Source organism: Budorcas taxicolor, chromosome 14, assembly GCF_023091745.1.
Source record: "Budorcas taxicolor isolate Tak-1 chromosome 14, Takin1.1, whole genome shotgun sequence".
In the NCBI taxonomy this organism is placed as follows: domain Eukaryota; kingdom Metazoa; phylum Chordata; class Mammalia; order Artiodactyla; family Bovidae; genus Budorcas; species Budorcas taxicolor.
Genome location: NC_068923.1, coordinates 83,518,509 through 83,530,966, shown reverse-complemented (window position 1 = coordinate 83,530,966; position 12,458 = coordinate 83,518,509). Strand labels below are relative to the sequence as shown.

The 12,458-nt window shown below is 38.0% G+C and overlaps 1 protein-coding gene across 1 annotated transcript in view; it reads left to right on the top strand.

Moving 5' to 3' along the window:
• Nucleotides 1–12,458, top strand: part of TMEM67 (transmembrane protein 67) — a 43,109-nt gene that overhangs the window by 17,436 nt on the left and 13,215 nt on the right. The window contains exons 14-21 of the mRNA XM_052651885.1: nucleotides 530–635; nucleotides 3,328–3,384; nucleotides 4,960–5,058; nucleotides 6,952–7,050; nucleotides 7,283–7,369; nucleotides 8,594–8,693; nucleotides 8,787–8,926; nucleotides 10,455–10,595. Of these exons, the coding sequence (XP_052507845.1) occupies nucleotides 530–635; nucleotides 3,328–3,384; nucleotides 4,960–5,058; nucleotides 6,952–7,050; nucleotides 7,283–7,369; nucleotides 8,594–8,693; nucleotides 8,787–8,926; nucleotides 10,455–10,595 (829 nt within the window). The remainder of the gene's footprint in view (nucleotides 1–529; nucleotides 636–3,327; nucleotides 3,385–4,959; nucleotides 5,059–6,951; nucleotides 7,051–7,282; nucleotides 7,370–8,593; nucleotides 8,694–8,786; nucleotides 8,927–10,454; nucleotides 10,596–12,458) is intronic.

Here is a 12,458-nt window from a genome sequence, read left to right as displayed (position 1 = left end):
TTCATCTTTTTTTAATATTTATTTTTATTTTATGTATTTATTTGGCTGTGCTGGATCTGAGTTGTAGCACGTGGAATCATTAGTTGTGGCATGTGGGATCTAGTTCCGTGATCAGGGATTGAACCTGGCCCCTGCATTGGTTGTGTGGAATCTTAGCCACTGGACCACCAGGGAAGTCACCAAGAATTCATCTTTTTTTCAAAATCAGGATATTATCTGCCTTTCTCTAGGCATTACTTTAAGTTCTCAAAAGTGGTATACAGTACTTCATTGATTTTGTTTGTAAACTTTGTAGGGCCTAGATCAAGAAGCGTTTTTTGAGGGTGTGTTTTAATATAAAGTTTTGACCACTTCAGATAGCCTGTGTTAGTACCATTAGTTTACATTTAACCTTTTCTAGTTTTTAATAACTGCTGGTTCTGAGATCACCAAGACTATTCATATCACATTCAGAAGAAACAGTAAGTTAAATGTTATGTTTAAGGGCCTCAGTGTATTTTTAACTGAAAATGAATTTTCTTTTAAACAGCATCCACCTTGTACCCAACACAAAAAATGGAAACATTTACCCTCCCTTAATTACCATTGCCTACAGTGACGTCGATATCAAAGATCCCAACAGCCAGTCTGTGAAGGTGAGCTCCGTCTTGGTCATTGCCTGTCTATGTTAGTGTGGAACTGAGAGAGTTTGCTTTATGATCAAAAGACTATTAGTCCTTTTCAGAGTTTTAAATAAACATAGCACTTTATATAGTCAAGACAGTTATTTCTTACTAATGGTGAGCTCTTATGGATTCTGCATATAAAAGGCAAGAATTAAGTTTGTCAGCGGGTAGTGTCACCAGCCGCTGGGCCTCCCTGTTCTGGATGCCAGGACATGCTGAGCCATATGGCATCTCCTCTTGTTCTCTTTGGCCACCTTGCTTCTGTTAAGATTTTGCCTCTTTGCCTAACTAAACCAGGAACTCAAACCTTAAGTGGGCATGTGTGTTTCTCTTCTCACCAGTCTTGCCCACTTGATAGAGACATACTTAAACAGGCAGAAAGAGAATCTAATGTTTAGTTTTGTAACTAGTAGCGCTAAAGTGAAATAGAGAATGCAGTTTGGACCTACAACCAGTCTTCTGACTGTTTCCCAACTCAGTTAAACTTAACCCCAGAACCCGAGTCCTCCCCTGCCTAGAAGGGTCTGTGTGTGGAAGTGAGACCATGTACACACTGAAAGCAGGCTGTACCAAAGAAGGAGCCTGGCGAAGGCCGAGCTCTGCCTCACCCTGCGATTGAAGCGCCCCTGCCTGAGGAGGGGTAGATAAGAGCGGATGGAGGTCGGGACCAGAGCTAATCCGTCTAGACTTCTTCCTCATCCCCTGTCTCCTCCAGAAGCATGACAATTGGAAGGTGAACATTCCTTACCTCCCAGACTCACTAATAGCTTTTAATTTCCACTTTTTTACTTTTCTGAATTTTAATATTCTAGTTCCTCAGCCAGAATTTTTGGCCTCTCTGTTGAGCTTGTACTTCTACTCTGCTACTGTTGGGTTCAGGCTTTCATAAAGCAAAAAGTAGGCACACAATATGACTTCGAGGTTTCACATCCTCATTTTTATTACCTGATTTGATGTTAAAATTCATTTCTGTTGCCTGAATTTATATACACTGTAATGAGAGGAGAAAATCCAGGAACGTGCTTAGTAACAACAAAAGACTGCCTTGTTTAAATTTTCCTGGAATGTCATTTTTGGGTAGTTAAGAGTATATTTATCTTAATATAAAACACTTCTGGGTGTTTTCTTTAAATATTTTTCTTGTCAAAAATATATCTAAACTGTTTTGACAAATTGGAAAATAAGCAATAGGAAAAAAGTTGAGAGAATCATAAAACTATACTGAGGAAGCTCACCTCAATCATTCTAATTATAGAATGCACAGATTTTGTCATTTCTTAATTTCTCATGACAGCTATTGTAAAAGTTCTACATTCATTTTGAGCATCCAGCCCGTATTTCTGCTCTCTTACCATCTCTGCAAATAACCTATCTTCCTGTTTTTCTGAGCAGATCAAAACCATCCAATATGAATTCCCTCAGATTTCCTCTTTAATACTTCAGTATCTCTGTTTCATTATCTTTCTTGACTCCGGTTCCTATTTCTAAGAATAAAGGACCCTTCCCACTTTCTTGAGTGATTTTCAACCCTTACTTGTTCAGGATATCTTCTTCTATTTAATTTTATATATTTTATTATAATATATTCATGTGTATTTTCTCCTGTTTCACCCCTGACCTTTTATTCAGCCAGCTTCTCTGCTGGTTCCTTTCCTTTGCCTTTCAGGTTGCCGCATCTTAGAAACAAATTAGCACAACCAAATCATAAAATCTTCTGTCAGCTCTGCCAACAACTCAGGCTGCTAGCATGTGTCTTTCCTTGATTTCCCAACCATTTATTCTTTTGTCATTTGCAGTTTGGGTCCTGCCATTTTGCTTCTTTGAAAACCTCTTTCATGAAGTCAGCAAGGTATTCCACATACACTGGCTTTTTTTCTTTGACTTTACACTTATACAGTTGACCCTTGAACAACACAGATTTGAACTGCATGGTTCTGCTTATATGTGGACTTTTTCTTTTTTTATAACTAAATATGTACTGCAGCATTCCTCAAAGCTGGTCCAGTTCATGGATGTGGAGGACCAACTCTAAAGTTCTATCTGAATTTTTCACTGCATCAGAATTCGTGCCCCTAACCCCTATAGTGTTCAAGGGTCAGTCGTATAACAGTTGACTCTTCTCATGACCTCCTCCTTCTTGACCCTGTTCTGTGAACCTGGTAAGACTTAGGTGTCTTCCCTCTCCTATTTCTCATGCTACTGTTTCTCTTAATCCTTTATGATTCTTCTCTCTCCTGTCTCTGTATAATTGTGTCCCTAAGATTCTTGTTTACATCTTTGATTAATTGGCCTTCTTCCTATGTGATTGTTTAGCCAGTTGCTGAACTCTTGATACACAAGATAGGTCACATGCCTCAGTTATAGAAACCTATCAGAAAATGAAATATGATTAATTTGACTTGACTGCTGTTAATGAACCTAATCTACCTTCTAATGAAACCCTCTTTCTTTAATATATGCTCTAAATGGTTATTTAAAGTAGTGTGGGTAATTCCCCAAAGTGTATTTATTTATGTATAAGTAAAGGTCAACTCTAGTAATATTGATAGTTTAAAAGTATGATATTTTTGGTAAAATGCAGCTGTGAATGTATTTTTATAGTAAAAATAGGTTTGTATCATATAACTTCAGTATGACTAATTTGCTTTCTTTTAAACATCAGGTTTCTTTCTCAGTCACATACGAAATGGATCAAAAAGAAGCACATGTCCAGACAGATGTGAGTTTCTTTTAACCTGTCAAAATACTTACAGTATATTTTTTAATGAAAACAAAAATTTTTTACATGTTCAGGAAAGTTGTCAAAATAAAGAGATTGCCACATATCCCTCACCAAGTCTCCCTTAGCGTTAACAGCTTACGTAACTGTAGTTATTGTTGTTCAGTCATTAGTCGTATCCAACTCTTTGCGACCCCGTGGACTGCAGCACGCCAGGCTGCATGCTGTAGTACAGTGGTCATAATCAGGAAATTAATAGTGATGTAGTCCTGTTAACTAATCCAGGCTTTACCTGGTGGCTCAGTGGTAAAGAACCCACCTGCCAATGCAGAGATGCAGGTTCGATTCCTGGGTTGGGAAGATCCTTTGGAGAAGGTAATGACAACCCACTCTAGTATTCTTACCTGGGAAATTCCATGGACAGAGGAGCCTGGCAGGCTTCAGTCCATGGGGTCACGAAGAGATGGACACTATTTAGTGACTAAACAACAAAAAATTAACTAATGTAAATACTCTTTGGATTTTACAGATTTTTTTCACTATCCTTTTTCTGTTTCAGGACCCAACCATCAAGTGTGTCTTTAGTTTCCTTAGGTCTGTGACGGGTCGTCAGTCATTCTTTGTCTCATGACTGACCCTAACACTGGTATTTTGTCCTTCAGTTGGTTATCTGGTATTTTCCCATGATTAAATGTAGTTTCAGCATACATACCATGAAAGTGATGTTATACCCTTCTCACTGAGCCATATCAGAAGATACTTGGTGTCAGTATATCTTGTTAATGGACTTCCCAGGTGGTGCTAGTGGTAAAGACGCTCCTGCCAATGCAGGAGAGATAAGAGACCTGGGTCCCATCCCTGGGTCAGGAAGATCCCCTGGAAGAGGACAGGGCAACTCACTCCAGTATTCTTGCCTAGAGAATCCAATGGACAGAGAAGTCTGGCGGGCTACAGTCCATAGGATTGCAAAGAGTCAGACATGACCGAAGCTACTTAGCACACACCTATCTTATTAATAGTGATGTCAACTTTGATCGTATGGCTAAGATGGTATCTGCAGAGTTCTCCATTGTATTTTTCCACTTATAATTAATAAGTGTCTTGTGGGGAGATACTTGAGATTTTACAAATCTCCTGCTCCTTATTATTCTTTTGCCCTCTAATTTTAGCATCCATTGATAATTCTTGGCCAGTAAAAAATATTACTGTGATATTTGTCTGGTGTTGGTTGTGTTTTTCCATCATTTCTTCTATATTGATTAGAATTCTGTAAAAAGGAATTCTCCCTTTGTCCATGTGGATTTATTTATTCATTTATTATTAAATCAGTATGGGCTCATGAATATTTATTTATTCTAGTAATTTTAATTCGTTACCTTCTATTTTCTTGTCCAAATTGTCCCAGATTTGTCCATTGAGAGTTTCTTTAGTTTGGCGCCTATGTCCTTTTAGTGTACCTTCTAATTTTTGAGCCTGTTTTTGAGTACTTTGTTACTTTTTATTTACAGTATCTTTGAACACTGATGAAATTGCATTATGAAATTACATAAATCCCAATTTTTTTTTTTACTTTAGATTGCTTTAGGTGTGTTGGGTGGACTAGCTGTTTTATCATCTCTTTTGAAGACAGCAGGTTGGAAGAGACGCATTGGAAGTCCCATGATTGATTTACAGGTATGATCACAGGACTTGTTAAAGTATATTTTTATCTTTTGACTATTTTATATCCTTCTAATAAGACACAGCTAGCGAATGAGTAAAAAGTTGCCCCGAGTTTCTCTGGGGTATATGACTAGGAGACATACATGACTAGGAAATGTACCCTTGTTTTCCCTCCAGTGTGCGCCACGGCTGGTGGCCAGTCTGCACCCACCAGCAGTGGTCTCCTTGTTTCCTTGCATCCTCACCAACACTTGCTGTTTTCCTGCCCTTTCCCATTTTTTTGCCGATCTGGTGGGATTTAATTTCCATTTCTTTGATTACTCTTCATATACTTTGTTAATCATTTGGGCTTCCCCTTCTGTGAACTTCTTATTTATACCACTTGCTCATTTTTCTACTGTTTCCAATTTTTCTTGTTTATTTAAACAAGTTTTTTATATTTTATTTTTTTTAGTTTTTTTTGTATTTTCTAAATGTAAATCTTCTTTTGCTTTTTGACATTGAAGTTTCTTCTCCAAGAGTAAATCCATCTGTTATTTTATCTGTCTGTTACTTTGTTTAGTAGAAACTCTTGATTTTAATACTGTCAAATCTGAGTAGGTTTTCATATTATGGTGTGTGCTTTTAGGATCTTGTTTGAGATATCCTCCCCTATGTCAAGATCAAAAAGATTCTCCCATATTTTATCCTGTTAACTTTATGGTTTCACTTCTCATTTAATTGTTTTTACATTTGTTCTTGTTTTTATTTTCATCTGTCATTTACTGAGTATTACTGTAAGCCAGGTACTTTTTTAACCTTGACATGTGTAATTCCTTTAGTCCTTACAATAGCTCTATGAAGTTAGGTATCATGGTCATTCCCATTTTATACGTGCTGAAATTGTAGAGATTAAATAAATTTCCTATTCATTTAATTTTTACCGTATCAAAGTAATAGGTGGTATTTCCATCGAGAAAGGCTTATAGTAAACTGGTTTGTGCTGGCTTATCTTCCTGTCTCCAGAGCTAATGTGCCTGGAAATCAGAGGAGGGGGCTTGATTTACTGTTTGGGGAGTCAAGAAAGGTATCCAAAAGAAGTGAATTTTAAGCTGGGTTATCAATGCACTAGCTAAGTTTGAACAAACTCTTGGAGATAGTGAAGGACAGGGAAGCCTGGCATGCTGCAGTTCACGGGGTTGGAAAAGTCAGACACAACTTAGCAGCTGAACAGCAGCAGCAGTCTTTGCATTCCACAAATAGTCACTGATGGCTTGCTGTCTGAGTGCCAGATGCTCTATGAGGTGCTGGGGGGTGTGATAATGGGCAAAGGGAGACATGCTCTCTGCCCTCAGAGCTCCAGAGAGTTTGCCAGAGAGAAGAAGAGAAGAATATCTGTTGAAATAATGCTCATTTCATTCCCCAAAACATTTGGGATTAATGTGTGGAGTAGTTAATTATTGAGCAAGTTGTTGGAACTGACAGATGAGGCTAAAATTTAATTTTGGCCTAGGTTGTAAAGGACCTTGTGGATCAGGAATTTACATTTTAATGAGGCATCACTGTACGTTTTTAAGAAAGAGAGTGACACAGTCCAATTTACATTTTAGAAAGCCAATTCTGATGGTAGTATGGAGGGTACGTTGGGGAGAAGGATTCCAAACGTGAAAATTAGAAAGCGGTTCTAAAGTTCTTAGTTGGTGAAAGATGAGAAGGGTTGAATAAGATAGAAGTTATTGGAAATGGATCAAAAGGTATCTAGGAAGTGGCTGCAGTCAGTCCTTCTGACTGATCCATGGATACATGAAATAAGACTTCAAGCTTGAGAAACTGGGTTGATAATAATGTTATTAATAATAATATGTTATTAAAGTAGTATAAATAGAATGAGTCTATAACAGCTGTGATTCTCTTTTTAAATTGCAGACAGTTATGAAATTCTTGGTTTACTATGCTGGTGATCTGGCCAATGTTTTCTTTATCATCACTGTAGGAACAGGTCTTTACTGGCTTATTTTCTTTAAAGTAAGTGATTTTCTGAATTTAACCTTAGTGCCACAACCTGAATGACTTGTAAGCTCTCTTTATAAAGCAACTGTTTTTACTTAAGGGTGTTTCTAATCAAGAGTTCTGGGGCAAGTGCTAAACTCACTGTTCCCTGAGTGTGTTGTGTTTATTTTATGCTTTCTTTGGGTTATAAATTGTGCCTAGTAAAAACCTTGTGTGGTCATACTTAGCAGTGTAATTTTCATCACAGGCACAGAAGTCTGTCTCTGTTTTGCTACCAGTGCCAGCTCAAGAAGAATGCTTTGTTACTTATGTGGGATGTGGTTTTGCTCTGAAAGTAAGTTTCAAAGCACAGGTTACTGAATTTTAAAAGTCTGCTTAAAAAAAAAAAGTCTGCTAATAAGCACGTAAGTCTTCAGAGTTAAAATGCTTTCAAAATCTTTGGTGTAAAATTTAGTTGAATTTTAGAAGAAGGTATGAATTGTTCTTTTTTTACTAGGAAGTCTGCGTTTATTTATAATAGGTATCTCATTCTGAAGATCTGCCTTAAATAATTTTTTATTACTTAATGTAGACTGTTAATCAAGAGTGAACGGTACCCCTCTGGATAAAGTGCGGAACTCTCAGCATTGGTTCTCTCTGCCTCCACATTCCTTTCCTCCTCTTCCCATGGGAGCCCCCCCTCCTTGCTTCAGTGTTCTTTCAGTGGATGTGATGCTCTTCACATGTCTCTGCTGTACATCTCATCCAGTTATGTTGTGATTATTAAGTGACTGCTGTTCCCACTGATCTGTGAGCCCCAGGAAGAGAGGAATCATCCCATACTTGAATTTTTGACCTTTGTTTGATCAGTAATGCACCTTCTCGGAAGAAGCCTCAGTTTAAACATATTCTGTAAATGAAAAGGATTTTTTTTTCATCAGAAATCCTAATAGTAGAAATAGAGAAAAAGGCAGTAAGAACATCCTAAAACTTTCATTAGGACAAACCAATTACAGATGGAGATACCTTTCCTTATAAAGAAGTTAAAGGCTTTTGGAACCCTTGGGAAAGAGAGTCGTTTAGGCAAGATCCCTGTGTGAGGAGGGAGGCAGTATGTCTACCTTCATATTCCTATTTCTAAGAAAGACAGAAGGAGGAAAGGTGAAATTAATATGTGTGTAGAAAGTCTGTGAATTTGGTGACTGTTATATGATGAGTTTCTGGTAAGCCCCTGGTGGTATGACAACTTTGTCACTTGTGAAACTTACAGTGAAAATACAGTCAGTCGCTCTGACTCTTTGTGACCCCATGGACTATAGCCCACCAGGCTCCTCTGTCCAGGGATTCTCTGCAAGAATACTGGAGTGGGTTACCATTCGCTTCTCCAGGGGATCTTCCTGACCCAGGTGGTTGACCCTGAGTCTCCCCCATTGCAGGCAGATTGTTTACCATTTGAGCCACCAGGGAAGCCCCATGTATCTTCCTGTGATTGCAGATGTTTGTTTCTTAAAGAATCAGCATTGGTTTCATAAGCAGACTTAATGCCAGTACTTTAAGGTGTTTCATTTGTCATTCTCAGGCTCTGCAATTTTTGCATAAGCTCATCTCCCAGATTACCATAGACATATTCTTTATTGATTGGGAGCGGCCTAAAGGGAAGGTTCTTAAAGCTGTTGAAGGTAATGAAAGTAACCATTTGTACCACGTTTCTTTCGCCACCACTGTAAAGAGAAGAAGGTGAAACGTTTTACTCATTTTACCTCCCCAACCAGGTGAGGGTGGTGTCCGGAGTGCTACTGTTCCTGTAAGCATATGGAGAACTTATTTTGTGGCAAATGAATGGAATGAAATTCAGACTGTGAGAAAAATTAACCCACTCTTTCAAGTACTTACTGTCCTCTTCCTTTTGGAGGTATAAACTATTTGATATAATTGTATGCAATTTATGGGTACCTCATAAATGTTAACTTAATGTAATTCCAGCCAAGTTTTCCTGTCAGTGAGAGAGTTTTCTGAAGTTTAAAATATTATTATCGAGCCTTTAAAAAATACGCATAACATGAAATTTATCATTTTCAGTGTACAGTTCAGTAACTGTTAAGTATACTCGTATTGTCGTATAGTCCATCTCTAGAACCCTTCATCTTGCAAAACTAAAACTCTCTGCTCGTCTTTTTCCCTCTCCCCAGACCTGGAACGCCTACACTAAGGACCATGTCCTGTGTTAGGATTTGGGGCTACAGCCTAACAACACACACTGAATGGGTACATGCTTATGGCCCCTTTACAGTTATTTGATGGACCTGGGTAGAATTATCAAAGGAAGTATTCAGAACTGAATATGAGACTGAAATATGGAAACTGCATAAGTAACAGATTTTCTCTAGAACTAGCTGCTTAAGTAAGGTCTGATATAAATTTTGTTGGACTCCTTTGTCTGTATTCCTTTTTCCTTCTTTCTTGCTTTTCTCCTTCCTTCCCTTTTTTGAACCTAGAAGAACATGTGTGTCTCTGGGACATAAGAACACCATCTCAAAAACTTACTTATAGTCCTGTTTTTTAAAGCTTAAAAGGGGTTGTGTGAGAAAGTCATTTTATAATCAAGTAAGTTTGGAAAATACTGGATTCCATAAAGTCATGTAACTTCCTTTACCATAAAACTTTCCAGAGCCTTTAATCTATGAGAGTAGAAAGCATAGAGGTGAGTATAACATGATACCTTCCTCAAAAAGCATTTTGGAAAATAGTGTTTTAAAGTATAAAAAGTATTTTGCATAGTGCCTGTCATGGATTGCTGGTTGTTCATTGGTAGTTTACTGAAAGTGAAAGTGAAAGCTGCTCCGTTTTGTGCGACTCTTTGCGCCCCCATGGGCTATAGTTTATGGGATTCTCCAGGCCAGAATCCTGGAGTGGGTAGCCTTTCCCTTCTCTAGGGGATCTTCCCAACCCAGGGATCGAACCCAGGTCTGCCACACTGCAGGCGGATTCTTTACCAGCTGAGCCACAGCTTTATTTTTTTGACAGAAATTTTTATATTTCCCCTTGAGTCAAAGGGGATGACAGAGGATGAGATGGTTGGATGGCATCACCAACTCGATGGACATGAGTTTGAGCAAGCTCTAGGAGTTGGTGATGAACAGGGAGGCCTGGTGTGCTGCAGTCCACGGGGTCTCAAAGAGTTGGGCATGACTGAGCAACTGAGCTGAACTGGCCTTGAGTCCTATCGAAGAGACTACCTAATAGACTAGCTAAAATTTTGTATTAAATACTTTGTAATTAAAATACTTGATAATTATTTTTATCTAGATTTTCTACTGTTTGTACAAACTTGAATACTTTAGTTTTTCAAGGGAAGGAGTAGAGAGAGGTGTCTAATTTTCAGACTACAGGGGTTTTCTTTTTCCATATATTTTAAAATTATTTTGTTCTTTTTATTTAAGGTTGTGGGATTCAAGAACTTAGCATTAATGGACTCATCCTCTAGTCTTTCCAGAAGCCCACCTAGCTACATAGCTCCTTACAGCCGCATTTTGAGATATGCGGTGTCTTCTGCTCTTTGGCTGGTCATTGGAATTATACAGGTAACAGGAGATTATACTTTTTTTAAGCAACATAACCTCTCTATATTTTTAACTCTGTTTATATACTGATCGTCAGCTGTTGACCACAACAGGATTTCTACAGTATAAAGAAGGTGACAAGAACAATAATAAAGATTCCCTGGTGGCTCAGATGGCAAAGAGTCTTCCTGCAATGCAGGAGACCCAGGTTCAATCCCTGGGTTGGGAAGATGCCCTGGAGAAGGAAATGGCAACCCACTCCAGTATTCTTGCCTGGAGAATCTCATGGACGGAGGAACCTGGCAGGCTACAGTCCATTGGGTTGATGTATTAATAATAAAGATAGCAAATAGCTAATTCTTACATAGTATGCTAATCCAGGCACTGTGTTAATTGCATTATGCAAATGAACTTACTTAATCTTTATAGTAGCCCTCAGAGATAGATTCTTTTAAATATCCTCATTTTATAGATGAGGATGTGGTGGCACAGAAAGGTTAAATATTTGCCCAAATATTATATTAGAAATCGATTAGAAATGAGCAGAACTGGAATTTGAACCCAGAACAATTAGAAATCAGCAGAACAAAAAAGAGAAAAAGAAACCAGCAGAACAGAAATTTGAACTCAGGCATTCTGATTTCAGATTTCATTTCTTATCATAGTGGGGCTCTGAAGGGTCTTTCAGAGTCTACAGGATTTAGTTTATGTATAATGATAGGAATTGCTAAGGTACCCTCAATCTTTGCTTTTGAAAACTAACATTTTGTTTACATTCATTTATATATCATTAAATCTCACTCAAATTACCGGTACCCCTGCTGAAGTTTTCTTTGAAATATTAATTGAAATAGCTGAAACTAAACTCTGAGGACGCACAGCTCTAGCAGAGGATCTTTGCTATGCTTATTTCCTTTATCTTCTTATAGCTAAAAAAAAAAAAAAAGAATGAAAGGAAAAAAGGAGAAGCAGGAGCTACAGCACTTAACTAACTCTAGTCTCTGCGTTTCTTTTTCTTGCTTATAGACATGCCAATGAGTGGGAAAAGCCTTTCAGTTTAAGATTTCTTTAACTTTTGCCAACTGAACTATGAAGTAGAAAGTTACTTATTTTTAGTGTGATTATATGTTCCTGAACAAATATAAACTGTTGTAGTTGTGGGCACACAACGTTATTTAAGGCTAAAGAGTGCTTGTGGTTGGGGGGAAGGCATAAGTAATAAAGTTTCAGTTAAAAAAAAAGATTTCTTTAACTTTTAAATAAGCAAAGGAAGGTGGGATTTCCTATAAACTGGAGAGCTTATATTTGCCTTAAAAACTAAATTTTAAAAAGATTTTGGAATTGAAGTCCCCAAATTTCTACAGAATTAGATCTAGGTGTCATTGTGAAGAGTTGTTCAAACTTAAAGCTGCAGAATAGAGCTAGTGAGGGATAGTTTGACAATCACAGAAGAAAGACAAACAGAAATTAGGATTTGAAATAAAATTAGATTAAAATAATATGGGGTTTGATTTTTTTTCCCCTTTTAGTTTTATTGAGATATAACTTACATGAAAGTTGCTCAGTAGTGTCTGGTATTTTGTGACTCCAGGGACTATACAGTCCAAGGAATTCTCTAGGCCAGAACACTGGAGTGGGTAGCCATTCCCCTCTCCAGGGGATCTTCCCAACCCAGAGATCGAACCCAGGTCTCCCACACTGCAGGCAGATTCTTTACCAGATGAGCCACCAGCGAATCCCTGGTGACATATAGCAGTGATAGTGACTGTTGTTTGTCACTGTATGTCACTAATACAGTTTTTGTGAACAGATCAGATTTTTCTGGATGTGGAGAAGGCGATGGCACCCCACTCCAGTCCTCTTGCCTGGAAAATCCCATGGACG